At 48.1% G+C, this 12,642-nt stretch overlaps 1 protein-coding gene across 1 annotated transcript; it reads left to right on the forward strand.

The window, feature by feature from the left end:
• The first annotated feature begins 379 nt into the window (after positions 1 to 379).
• LOC124648064 lies at positions 380 to 12,642 on the forward strand. Its single transcript, XM_047187888.1, has 2 exons — positions 380 to 427; positions 12,295 to 12,642. Exons 1-2 carry the CDS (start codon positions 392 to 394, stop codon positions 12,640 to 12,642), a joined length of 384 nt encoding a protein of 127 aa, XP_047043844.1. The 5' UTR covers positions 380 to 391.

Below are 12,642 nucleotides of genomic sequence, written 5' to 3' on the forward strand. Positions count from 1 at the left end.
GACGAGCAGCTCCGCCGCCGCCGGCACCGCACGGGGCTTTTCCCGACGGCCTGCGCCGACGGCGGCGGCATGGGAGACGGAGGAGGGGGACGCGGAGGAGCTAGGCTCGGTCGCACTTCTGGCACCCGCGGGGAGCGACAGGGAGGGCCAGGACGTCGGGGGAGAGTGGGGGGGAGGGGCAGACGGAGGCGGGGAGGGCCTGGCGGAGGCGGCTGCGCGGGGGAGGAACCCTAGTCGGGGGAGAGGAGAGGAGAGAGTTTGGTTCAATTCTGTAATATAATTCCAAGAAGAAAAAATCTAGTAATATATGACATTTAATTTCCACTGATTGATGCTGGTGGTATCTAATGGTGAAGCAGCGATCTTTCATTGCAGTCTTCTAATACAAGTGATGGACCAGATAGGGGAGGAGCATTTCCCATGGACGGTAAGTTTGATTTATAACCAAGTTTCGAAAAAGCGGAAAGTGTAATCGGTGCATGGATCCTATAGGTTTATACTGCTTCTCTCCATGAACATATATGTTCCTGCTAGACCATATACACCATAGTACCGCTAGCGCTATCCGTTTATGTCCTGCTTTCAAGAAAGGGCCTACCAGCAGGTCTCCCATCCAAGGTACTAGGTGCAGTCTTGGGATCATAAAGCCAAAGTGATGCAATGTTGCAGTCCATAACTGTTTTGCATGGACACATTGAAGCATCACATGGTATAGTGTTTCATCCTCATGGAAAGTGGCATTTTCCATCACGTGCCTCCTGGCCAGTTCAGCGTAGCAAGGAAAAGAAAACTTCAAATCCCGCCACCAGAAGATCCTCACTTTCAGTATTAACTTTAGCTGCCAAGGTTCTTCCATACTTGATCAGAGTCCCAATTTGAGCTCCCCGGGGCTTCAGCTATGTGCCCCCTCCCCCATTGCGAAGAACAGCTTCTGCATCAAGAGGACAGAAAGTCTCAATTACTATCTCTTCATCCCATTTGCATGTAGCTGGATCAGTGTCTTCAGCTACCACTGGTAGAAAAAAGGCCTTCCGTCCAGCCCCATTAGTCGCGGAAATGCAAAAACCGCGACCAAAGGGGGATTTAGTCGCGGCTCGGTTGCCCAACCACGACCAAAGGCTCCGGGCCCAGCGCGCTCGGTGGCCAGCTGGTGGACGTGAGGGGCTTTAGTCGCGGTTGGCCGTGCCAACCGCGACTAAATGTCCTCGGGCCCGGCCCAAAGGCCTCGGTCGCGGTTGGCCAGGCCAACCGCGACTAAAGCCCCTCCCCTATATATACCAGCCAGCCCACAGCACTTAGCCATTTGGTGCCCACTTCTCTTCACAAACTTCACAAGGGGGTGTAGGTTTGCTTTTGGCTCTTCTTATGCACACAAGGTGTTTGATGAAATGTCCCAAGAGCATGAAACAAACATGATATGAAGTGTCGGAGCCACACTTGATCGAGCTTCCTCATTTATTTTTTCCTCCTCGATCGCGGTTAGCAACAACACACTTGAACCTTTCATATATATGTGTCATTGATAAAATATGCATATGTGTGTAGTTCATTGTTTAATTTCTATTTAATTAGTTTAACAAATGCATGCGATGGTTAATTATATATTTTGTATTATAATAATGCAGATGAATCGGCAATGGATGTACGCTAGCCGACTCTCCGGCGAATTCACTACGGGTTTGCAAGATTTCCTCGTAGTGGCTAATGCGAACAAGCTGGGGGGTTTTGTTATCTCGTCCATGTGTTAACCGTAAGAATCGAAGGGTTACTCTTCCTCAAGGGAAGTTCACGTGCACTCGATTCGGCATGGTTTCATGCCAAGCTATAATTGTTGGACCAAGCATGGAGAAAGAGGGGTTATAATGGAAGAAGATGAAGAAGGGGATGACATCGATGAGAGCTATCTTGATCATTTCGGTGATACTTTCATGGATGATGTCGAAGGTGGGGAAGGTGAAGGGGAAGGTGATCAAGAAGAGGCACGTGATGAGCCCGCTGATGATCTTGGTCGGACCATTGCCGATGCACGGAGTCGCCGCGAAACTGAAAAGGAGAGGGAGAATTTGGATCGCATGTTAGAGGATCACAAAAAGTCGCCGTACCCGTGATGCGATAATGGTCCGAAAAAGCCGGGCTGCACACCGGATGTGCTGAGATGGAAGGCACAGGAAGGTGTAGCCGACTCGGGATTTGAAAACTTGCTGAAAATGTTGAAGAATATGTTTCCAAAGAATAACGAGTTGCCCTCCAAGTACGTATGAAGCAAAGAAGGTTGTCTCGCCCTCTAGGTTTAGAGGTTCTGAAGATACATGCATGCATCAACGATCGCATCCTCTACCGCGGTGAATACGAGAATTTGAATGAATGCCCGGTATGCACTCGCATTGCGTTATAAGATCGAGGCGATGACCCCGGTGACGATGTCGAGGGCCGGAAACCCGTGAAGAAGGTTCCCGCCAAGGTGATGTGGTATGCTCCTATAATACCACGGTTGAAACGTCTGTTCGGGAACAAAGAGCATGCCAAGTTGTTGAGATGGCACAAAGAGGACCGTAAGTCGGACGGGGAGTTGAGACACCCCGCGGATGGAACGCAATGGAGAAAGATCGACAGAGAGTTTAAAGATTTTGCAGCTGACGCAAGGAACATAAGATTTGGTCTAAGTACGGATGGCATGAATCCTTTCGGCGAGCGTAGCTCCAGCCATAGCACTCGGCCCGTGACTCTATGCATCTACAACCTTCCTCCTTGGTTGTGCATGAAGCGGAAGTTCATTATGATGCCGGTGCTCATCCAAGGTCCGAAGCAACCCGGCAACGACATCGATGTGTACCTAAGGCCATTAGTTGATGAACTTTTACAGCTTGTGGGGCAGACCCGGTGTCCGTGTGTGGGATGAGCACAAAGAAGAGGAATTTGACCTACGAGCGTTGCTTTTCGTAACCATCAACGATTGGCCTGCTCTTAGTAACCTTTCGGGACAGTCAAATAAGGGATACAATGCATGCACGCACCGCTTACATGAGACTGAAAGTGTACATTTGCCAAATTGTAAGAAGAACGTGTACATGGGGCATCGTCGATTTCTTCCCAAAAATCATAACGTAAGAAAGCGCGGCAAGCATTACAACGGCAAGGCAGATCACCGGCCGAAGCTCGCGAACGCACCGGTGCCGAGGTATTTGATATGGTAAAGGATTTGAAAGTCATCTTTGGAAAGGGTCCTGGCGGACAATCAGTTCCGAAGGGAGCCGACGGGCACGTAGCCATGTGGAAGAAGAAATCTATATTCGGGAGCTAGAATATTGGAAAGTCCTAGAAGTCCGCTCTCGCAATCGACGTGATGCACGTTACGAAGAATATTTGCGTGAACCTGCTAAGCTTCTTGGTCGTGTATGGGAAGACAAATGATACAAAGGAAGCACGGCAGGACCAGCAACGCTTGAAAGACCCTGATGACCAGCATCCGGAATGGTTTCAAGGTCGTGCCAGCTACGCTCTGACCAAAGAAGAGAAAGTCATCTTTTTTGAATGCCTGAGCAGTATTAAGGTCCCGTCTGGATTCTCGTCCAATATAAAGGGAATAATAAACATGGCGGAGAAAAAGTTCCAAAACCTGAAGTCTCACGACTGCCACGTGATTATGACGCAATTGCTTCCGATTGCTTTGAGGGGCTCCTCGCCGGAAAATGTTCGAGTAGCCATTGTGAAGCTATGTGCATTCCTCAATGCAATCTCTCGGAAGGTAATCAATCCAGAAGTTCTACCACGGTTACGTAACGATGTGGTCCAATGTCTTGTCGGTTTCGAGTTGGTGTTCCCGCCATCCTTCTTCGATATTATGACGCACCTCCTGGTTCACCTAGTCGAAGAGATTTCCATTCTCGGTCCCGTATTTCTACACAATATGTTCCCCTTCGAGAGGTTCATGGGAGTATTAAAGAAATATGTTCGTAACCGTGCTAGGCCGGAAGGAAGCATCGCCAAGGGCTATGGAAATGAGGAGGTAATTGAGTTTTGTGTTGACTTTGTTCCCGACCTTAAGCCGATTGGTCTTCCTCGATCGCGACACGAGGGGAGACTAAGTGGAAAAGGCACGATCGGAAGGAAATCAACGATATGTATGGACGGCCATTCTCCGACCGAAGCACACCACACAGCTTCCGACCAATTCCAGCTTGGTGGCTCCGTACTTTGAGAAACACAAGAATATTTTACGCTCGGACAACCCGGGAAGCTCGAATCCTGGATTAGGAAGGCCCACATGGAGACTTTCGGCAGTTGGTTGAGAAAACATTTAATGAGTGACAATGAGGTTGTAGATCAGCTGTACATGTTGGCCAAGACACCATCTTCGACTATAACGACTTTCCAAGGGTACGAGTTAAATGGGAATACATTTTACACGATCGCCCAAGATAAAAAGAGCACCAACCAAAACAGTGGTGTCCGCTTTGATGCAGCAACCGAGAATGGGCAAAAGGTCACATATTATGGTTACATAGAGGAGATATGGGAACTTGACTATGGACCCTCCTTCAAGGTCCCTTTGTTCCGGTGCAAATGGTTCAAGCTAACAGGAGGTGGGGTAAAGGTGGACCAGCAATACGGAATGACAATGGTGGATTTCAACAATCTTGGTTACCTTGAGGAACCATTCGTCCTAGCGAAAGATGTCGCTCAGGTTTTCTATGTCAAGGACATGAGTAGCAAACCGAGGAAACAGAAAGATAAGAAAACGATCAGTACATCATGCGATGATCCAAAGCGCCACATTGTTCTTTCAGGGAAAAGAAACATCGTGGGAGTGGAGGACAAGACAGACATGTCGGAAGATTATAATATGTTTGGTGAAATTCCGCCCTTCAAAGTGAACACCGATCCAAGCATTAAGTTAAATGATGAGGATGCTCCATGGATACGGCCCAATCGTAAGCAAGCGTGGACACAAGGGAAGAAATGATGTGTAATAATTTATTGTACCAAACTTTGTTGAATGGATCATGTGAATTATATTGCCCGTGATGTGTTTGGTGTCCATTTTCGAATGATTCGATTGATTCGAGAGATAGCACCGATGATACATGAAATTTGGAGTGATTTAGTCATACTCCTGCCTAGGCGTATAATATGCATACTCGTAGTCTTCATAGTCGCCGCCGTTGTACTCGGTAGTCGTCGCCTTCTAAGTTACCGCCGTCGTCGTCGCTGCCGTCGTCGGCTGTCGTCGGGCGGCGCTCGTGGCTCGAACCGAGGGTAGCGCAGGCGGGGGATATCGCCGGCCGTGATGTAGTCCATGACGCTCCGCGAGTCCGGCCGTACCACCATAGCCGACGGCCGGCCTCGTGGAAGTTCCCAGGAGGCAGACCGTCCTCCTCATACCTGGCGAGCGCCCTCTCACGCCGATTGATGAAGAAGGCGTCCCAAGTATGCTGGTTATCGGGATGCCAGCGGGATTCATCCGCTGCTCCGGCGTGAGGTCGAGGTAGTAGTGATTCGTGATGGCTGCCCGGCGCGCAGCACTCGAGGGAGGGAGGGACCGGCACGCCGCCGGCGCTTAGGCTCCAGCCCGGCGGGGACGCGGTAGCCCGGTGGGCAAGGGTAGTTCGAGGCGCAAAGCTCCTCCACCCGCCGGTAGGTTAGAGTGGGTGCGGTGGAAGCCATGAGAGAGTGATGAGAGATTGGAGAGATGTGATAATGCTGGCCAAGCCGGCAACATATATGTAGTGAGAAATGGCGGGAAGAAAGAGGCGGGAAGAAAGAGCTGGCGGGAAGAAATTGGCGGGAAGAAAGAGGGGGGAAGAAAGAGGCGGGAAGAAATTGGCGGGAAGAAAGAGGCGGGAAGAAAGAGGCGGGAAAAAATTGGCGGGAAGAAAGAGGCGGGAAGACAGGGAAGAAATGGCGGGAAGAAGAGAAATGCCCGTGATGTGTTTGAAATGAATTAGTTTTATTTTTATGAATTTTTTAATATATTATTTGTATTTTTAACATTTTGAATTGAATTGGTTTTATTTTTCTGAATTTTTTGATATATAATTTGTATTTTTAACATATTGAAATGAATTAGTTTTATTTTTCTGATTTTTTTGATATATAATTTGTATTTTTAACATATTGAAATGAATTTGTTTTATTTTTCTGATTTTTTTGATATATAATTTGTATTTTTAAGATTTTGAATTGAATTAGTTTTATTTTTCTGAATTTTTTGATATATTATATGTATTTTTCACAATTAGAAATGAATTATATGTATTTTTAACATTTTGAAAAAGAAAAGAATTTTGAAAAAGGCCTTTAGTCGCGGTTGGCTTGGCCAACCGCGACTAAAGGTCATTTCCGCGGGAACCAAAAAAGGGGCGAAAAAAGGCCTTTGGTCGCGGTTGGCCTGGCCAACCGCGACTAAAGGGGACCTTTAGTCGCGTTGGCTGGCCGGCCAACCGCGACCAAAGGGGGTCCCTATATATTCCCGCGGCGCGAACCGCCGCGCCGAGTCTCTTCTTCTCCGTCTTCGCCGCCTGCGCCGCTCGTCTTCGTCGCGCTCTTCGTCGCCGCTCGTCGTCCGCGCCGATCGTCGTCGCCGCGCTCGTCTTCGCCGCCGGAAGCGTCGTCGCCCGCCCTCGCCGTAACCGCCGCCGCCGTAAGCGTCGTCGCCCCCTCCGCGCCCCGCCGTAACCGCCGCCGTCGCCACGCAGCCGCGCGCGCGCGCGCGCGCGCCGCCACACACCGCCGGGGCCACCGCCGCGCGCCGCCACACACACTGCCGGGCGCCACCGTACACACTGCCGGGCGCCACCGTACACACTGCCGGGCGCCACCGCCGCGCGCCGCCGGCCGCCGGCGCCGCCGTACGTCCACCATACGGGAGAGATCGAGAGGGCCGGGGCGCCACAGTACACGGCCGGCCAGGGTTTTTTTTTTCTTTTTTTTTAGTTTTTTTAGTTTTTTTGTTCTTTTTAATTTTAACTAGTTAATTAATTTAATAAAAACGGTAAATTTGACTTAACAAAATTTGAGTTATAAATTTCAGTTATAAATTTCAGTTATAATTTTGACTTAACAAAAAAAACATATAGTTAACAAAAAAAACATATTTTGACTTAATAATTTTTTGTTTTGTCCACTTATAATTAATGAATTAATTAGTAACTATATATATAGTTAACAAAAAAACATAAAACTTGATAATTTTGACTTAATAAAATTTTAAGTGGACAAAAAATTTCTGAATTTTGACTTAACAAAAAAATTCACTTGCAACCCACCGCCACCGACCCCGCATGTATACGGAGGGGGCGGCGAGGCCCTCGCCTCCCCCTCCGTATACGCGCGGGTTTTTTTCTTTTTTTACGAGAGAGAGGATCGGCACACCGCCACCGCCACCGCCCTTTCGCCCCTGCCTCGCCGCCCCCCCTCCGTATACGGCGAGGGAGGCCTCTATGTGTTGTCCTCGGCACCGCCACCGCCCTTTTGCCACCGCCACCGCCCTCTCTCCTTTTGCCACCGCCCTTTCGACACCGCACTTAAATAATTAGTTTTTACTACATGTTTTCGGGACCGACATATGGCGGACGATAGAGCTGACCCGATTATGGAGAACTATGATCCGGAAATTGAAGAACAGCTATTTGGCATCATAAAAGGCGATATTCCTTATGTGCCGACCGAACAAGATGAAGAGGATATTTCTTCTTATCCGAATCTTGACGGTCAAGATGAAGGCCGTCAGCAAGATGATGGGGAAGAAACGTCGATCAACGACGATCTTCAATTGCAAGTAGCAACTAGCTCCGGCGCCGAGGTATATATATATACATTTTTCCTCTGGTGATACAAACTTACTGATTTGAATAAATATGTGTGTACTAACACGCGCGACTCTCTTTCTTATTTTAGCCCTCGGCCGGATCGTCGAAAAAATCGAGTACATCGTCGTCAAAGCGTGGCGCAACCAAGACGCTGAAACCAGGAGAAACATATACCATCGAGGTTGTCGACAGTGCAACCAGCAGGCCGCTGGAGCCCCCGAAGTACGCCACCAAGTTTATCAACCAATGCGGAGCCATTGTTAGAGACAACATCTCGATCACCCTCCAGGAGTGGAATGAGCCAAAGAAGGCACGTCTTGGTTTCACTTTTGTTGACAAGAGAACTAAAAAGGATTGCTTTCAAAAGCTTATGGAGCATTTCATCCTACCTCCGGAATACCACAAATTCGATGAGGCGGGTAACAAGATTCAGGAAAACAAGGAGAGGAGGAGGCTACTCAAACACTTCGCTCTTGGTAAGATGGCCGATACATTCCGGAAATTCAAGCGTAATCTAGCCCGTGACTATGTCAACCAGAACAAGACTCCGGAATTCAAAGGACAAGTATGAGAGACTTGAACATGATTGGCCAGAATTTGTGAAGCGGAAGAAATCGGAGCATTTCATTGAAATATCGAAAAAAATAAGGAAAATGCGGCTAAGAAGGAGTACAATCATGTTATGGGGCCAGGAGGGTATCGCTTTTGGGAGCCTAAGTGGGAGAAGATGGAGAACGAGCTGAGGAGGCGAGGAATCCGTCCGGTACGGAGGGATGGGACCGAAGGGCCAAAAGCCGGTGGTACGGGCATGGGGGAACGCTAGACCCGGAGACGGGGGCGTGTGTTTACGGGAACAAAATGTTTAAACCCACCCAAGCCCTTATTGACGCAATGAGGGATGCTCAAGAGGGGAAGATCAAGTTCAACGGAGAGAACGACGCGCCGACAAGGGCCCTCGGGAATCCCGAACACGGAGGACGTGTACGAGGCATGCCCGGAACATTACGTGGAAAGAAGGGTTCTCCCGAGACGATGACCCGTACGGTTACGAAGCCGTAAGAGAAAGTCGGATCGGGATGCCGATGTTGTGGCGCGGTTGGCATCGGAAGTCGATGAGATGAAGAAAACCCTGTCTATACTAGTACGAGGAGAGATCGGCAAACTGGGACGCATGAAGATCATCCAGCGGATCTCGGAAGCCAGCAGCGGAGAAGCAGCGTGGCTTCCACGGAGGTCCAGCCGGCTACTGATGCACCGGAGATCCAAATTACTGCACCGGAGCCTCCTCGCTACCCCGTGGACGATGTAAAGGAGATGAAAGAATGTCATCTCGCATTATCCTACCGGGAACATGTCCACGAAGGTAGCCATCGGCGGTGCTTTGCCATGTGAGCTCGGAGCACTCCACCACAACAATCCCATTGCGGATGGCTATGCTCGTGTCACGGTGGAGGAAATAGTCCCGGGGTTTGAGGACCCGGAGATTGACATTGCTACACCCGAAGGGGGAGAAGACTTGGAGGTGTCAAGCGCCGGCTTATTCTCTGGAAAAAGAAGTTTATCAAGTTTCCAGACGAGGCGCCAAGGCGAACAAGTCCACCCCCCTCCGGTGGTGGTGGCGGCGGCGGCGGCGGTGGTGGTGGTTCACCTACACCTCCTTCACGTCAGCCGACGCCGCCCCCCAATTCACCTCCGGCGGGTAAGCAGACGCCGCCCCCCAGTCCACCTCCGGCGAAGAAGCAGCCGCCCCGGCAAAGAAGAGGAAGCAGTCCTGGACTATTAACCCGGACCCTTATGTACCTAGGACCACAAAGATACCGGAGCCATCATCGAAGCCTCTCACCCCGAGACCTTATGACCTTAGTGTGGAGGAAAATGCAGCGGTCGTGGCTGCTCGAGCATGAGAAATGGCAGGCGGACTGCAAGAAGAAAAGAGAGCCCGAGCCCAAGCCGAGTATATTCGACAAGCAAAAGAAGTGGGCTAAGTCATTTTTGACCGAACCGTCCCAAGCCGCGAAGAATCCGCCGACTACTATTCACATGAACTTCGTAGGCAAGCACTCATCTTGAAGGAGAAGCAAGAGTTGGCGGAGAAGCAGGAGAAGAAAGCCTTGGAGGAGGCCGAGAAAGAATTACAAAGTAAAAAGAGGGGAAACAAGTTGCCCAGCTCGGGGAACAGAGTAAACAATCCATCGCCCCTCTCATAGTGAAAGCCGCCGGTCCGGATGACCCCGAAATCATAGCAGCTGCGGCAAGACAGGGATTGACTGTAGCGAGTGCCACAGAACAAGCGGCCAACTTAGGTCTGACTCTTCGTGCGGTGTTAGGCCTTGATGAGGCGCCAACAATGAAGGACGCAGTAATTACATATGTGTCGAATGGGCCTCTCGTCGAGCCTGCGCAGAAAAGGATCTACCTCCACAAATGACAGGTCCGCTAAATTGGTACAAGGCTTACATAAAATTAAAAAACGCCAAAGACTATATTTATGCGGAAGTTAGACCTGAGCATCACTTCAAACATTACTATGTACAAATTCATCGGAGTGAATTGTTCCAGCTTTTCAATCCGCGCGAGCTCGACAAATCTATCATCAGTTGCTACGTTCTGTAAGTGATTTATTTCTACCCCATCTCGTTCATTGCCTGCACTATATATATATATATATATTGTCCTAACTATCTTGTTGTGTATGCAGAATGAAGAAGCGGGAATGCATAATAAGGAACATCCATGATGTTGGGTTCATTGACCCACATATCGTTAATTCATATGTGTTACAACATTTTCCCGCCGACATGGAGGCCGACTCGTGGATGTTTTTTTCAAGGCAGGAACTCAAAAGTGATATTCTATTTCCTTACCATTTTGGGTGAGTGTTTCTGTCTTGAGCACATTCTCTTTTGTTTACTCCATGCAAGGTATGTGGCTAATCGATGAGTTAATTATGCATGACGTGCATGTATCGTGTCCGCAGGTTCCACTGGATTCTGCTAGTAATTCAATTTCACGACTCCACAGTTCTCATCCACGACTCTCTGAATATGAATGCAAAGCTTTGGGCCGACTTGAGAAAAATGATGCAGAAGTAATTATATATTTTCATTCACTTGCGCTCTATATCGATCGGCCTATTTTGTTCATTTCCTAATATCAAGTAACTAATAACTCTCTTGTTCATTTAATTTTCTTTGCCTCGTAGGGTTTGGACACGGTTCGTAAACACAAAGGTCGGTGAATTCAAAAAAGAGCTACGAGTGGAAAAGGGTAGTGTTCTGCGACCCAAGATATTCAGCCAAAGGGGACCAATCTATGTGGATACTATGTTTGTGAGATGATCCGGAGATACACCTCCGAGCGGATTTCGTGTCCGAACAACATTAGCAGGAATAACCTTCGGAAGACGCTTAGTCTAGAAGCTCGCTTCCGACCACTTCAAGAGGAACTAGCTGGATGGATCGCGAAGCAAGTCATCGATCCTAGAGGAGAACACTATGTAGAGGACGTAGAACTTCATATGCGGTAAATCATATGTATGAAAACTAGTTCAAAATTGTATATGGCGGTCATCGATATTGAATATATATTGTCAATTCCTCTTGAATTCTTTTTGGTTCTAATTTCAAATTTGTTTGAAATTGTACGTTCATATGCATGTATATGTAGTATAGTAGAATATGTGAAACTCCTTCAAAATTAAAATAAAACAGAAAAGAAAATAAAACAATACAAACTAAAAAGAAACCAGGTTTAGGGGGGGGGCTAAAACCCTAAACCTGCGGCGGTCTTTAGTCGCGGTTGGCGAGGAGAACCGCGACTAAAGGTCCTCCGCCCCGAAGGACTGCTGGCGGCCACGTGGAGGCGCCTTTAGTCGCGGTTCGTAAGGAACCGCGACTAAAGGGGGTGGGCTTTAGTCGCGCTTGCTTGGTCGCGGTTGCGCAACCGCGACCAATGGCAGTTACGAACCGCGACCGAAGCCCTTTTTTCCACCAGTGTACCATCTTCAATTTTGTATCTTCGTTCCATACAAGTGGTTTCAGACCCGGTACACCTGTGAGCCATTGGTTCTCCCAAATAAGGGTGTCATTGTCATTATCAATTCGACGAATAAGACCTTTCTTAAGCACCTCTCTGCCACATATGATAGCTTTCCAAACTCTGGATGCACTCCGTGGGCATCCTACAGATAGGATATCTCCATTTGGGAAATACCTTCCCTTCAAGACCCAGCACATAAACTTGTTGGATTCTCAAGCTCCAAGCTTGCTTCCAAAACATAGCATTGTTAAGTTTTTGGAGGTCTCTAAACCCCAGATCTCATTTACTCTTTGCAATCGACATCATGTCCCATGACTGCATTCCACATTTGTCAATGATCCACTCCACTAGTACTTGAATGAAATTGCCATATGAACATTATTTATAACTAGAACTGCTTGCAAAGCTTATTGCTCGTCTTGATAATATATTCATATACACTACACAGGGGAAGGATAAAGTTGAAGAATCTCGTGCTAGAGCCACTGGACTTTATGGAGAGATGTTGGATTTGTTTATCGGGAAATATACCATGGGCATCTATGAAAGAGATGTACTAATCAAGAAAAGGGTACAATTGAAGAGGGAGACATTTGAGTTACTTTCTGAGTTCTTCCATCCTAATGCTGTTCGCATTCTGGACTTTGTTGATGAAGACAAAAACCGTGGCAGTTTTGTTGTTTCCAACGTTGATGCTTCATTCTTAGCTTGGTTGAAAGCAGAAGGCAAACAAAAACAACTTATGTTTGATAAAAATGGAAAGATGAAAATTTTGTTTAGGGACACGATTATGTAG

Source organism: Lolium rigidum, chromosome 4 (assembly GCF_022539505.1).
Source record: "Lolium rigidum isolate FL_2022 chromosome 4, APGP_CSIRO_Lrig_0.1, whole genome shotgun sequence".
Taxonomy (NCBI): domain Eukaryota; kingdom Viridiplantae; phylum Streptophyta; class Magnoliopsida; order Poales; family Poaceae; genus Lolium; species Lolium rigidum.

Coding starts and splice junctions, on each gene's coding strand:
- LOC124648064 (XM_047187888.1), top strand. CDS start 392: ATGGACCAGATAGGGGAGGAGCATTTCCCATGGACG. Junction 428..12,294: donor AGGAGCATTTCCCATGGACG/GTAAGTTTGATT, acceptor TACACTACACAG/GGGAAGGATAAAGTTGAAGA.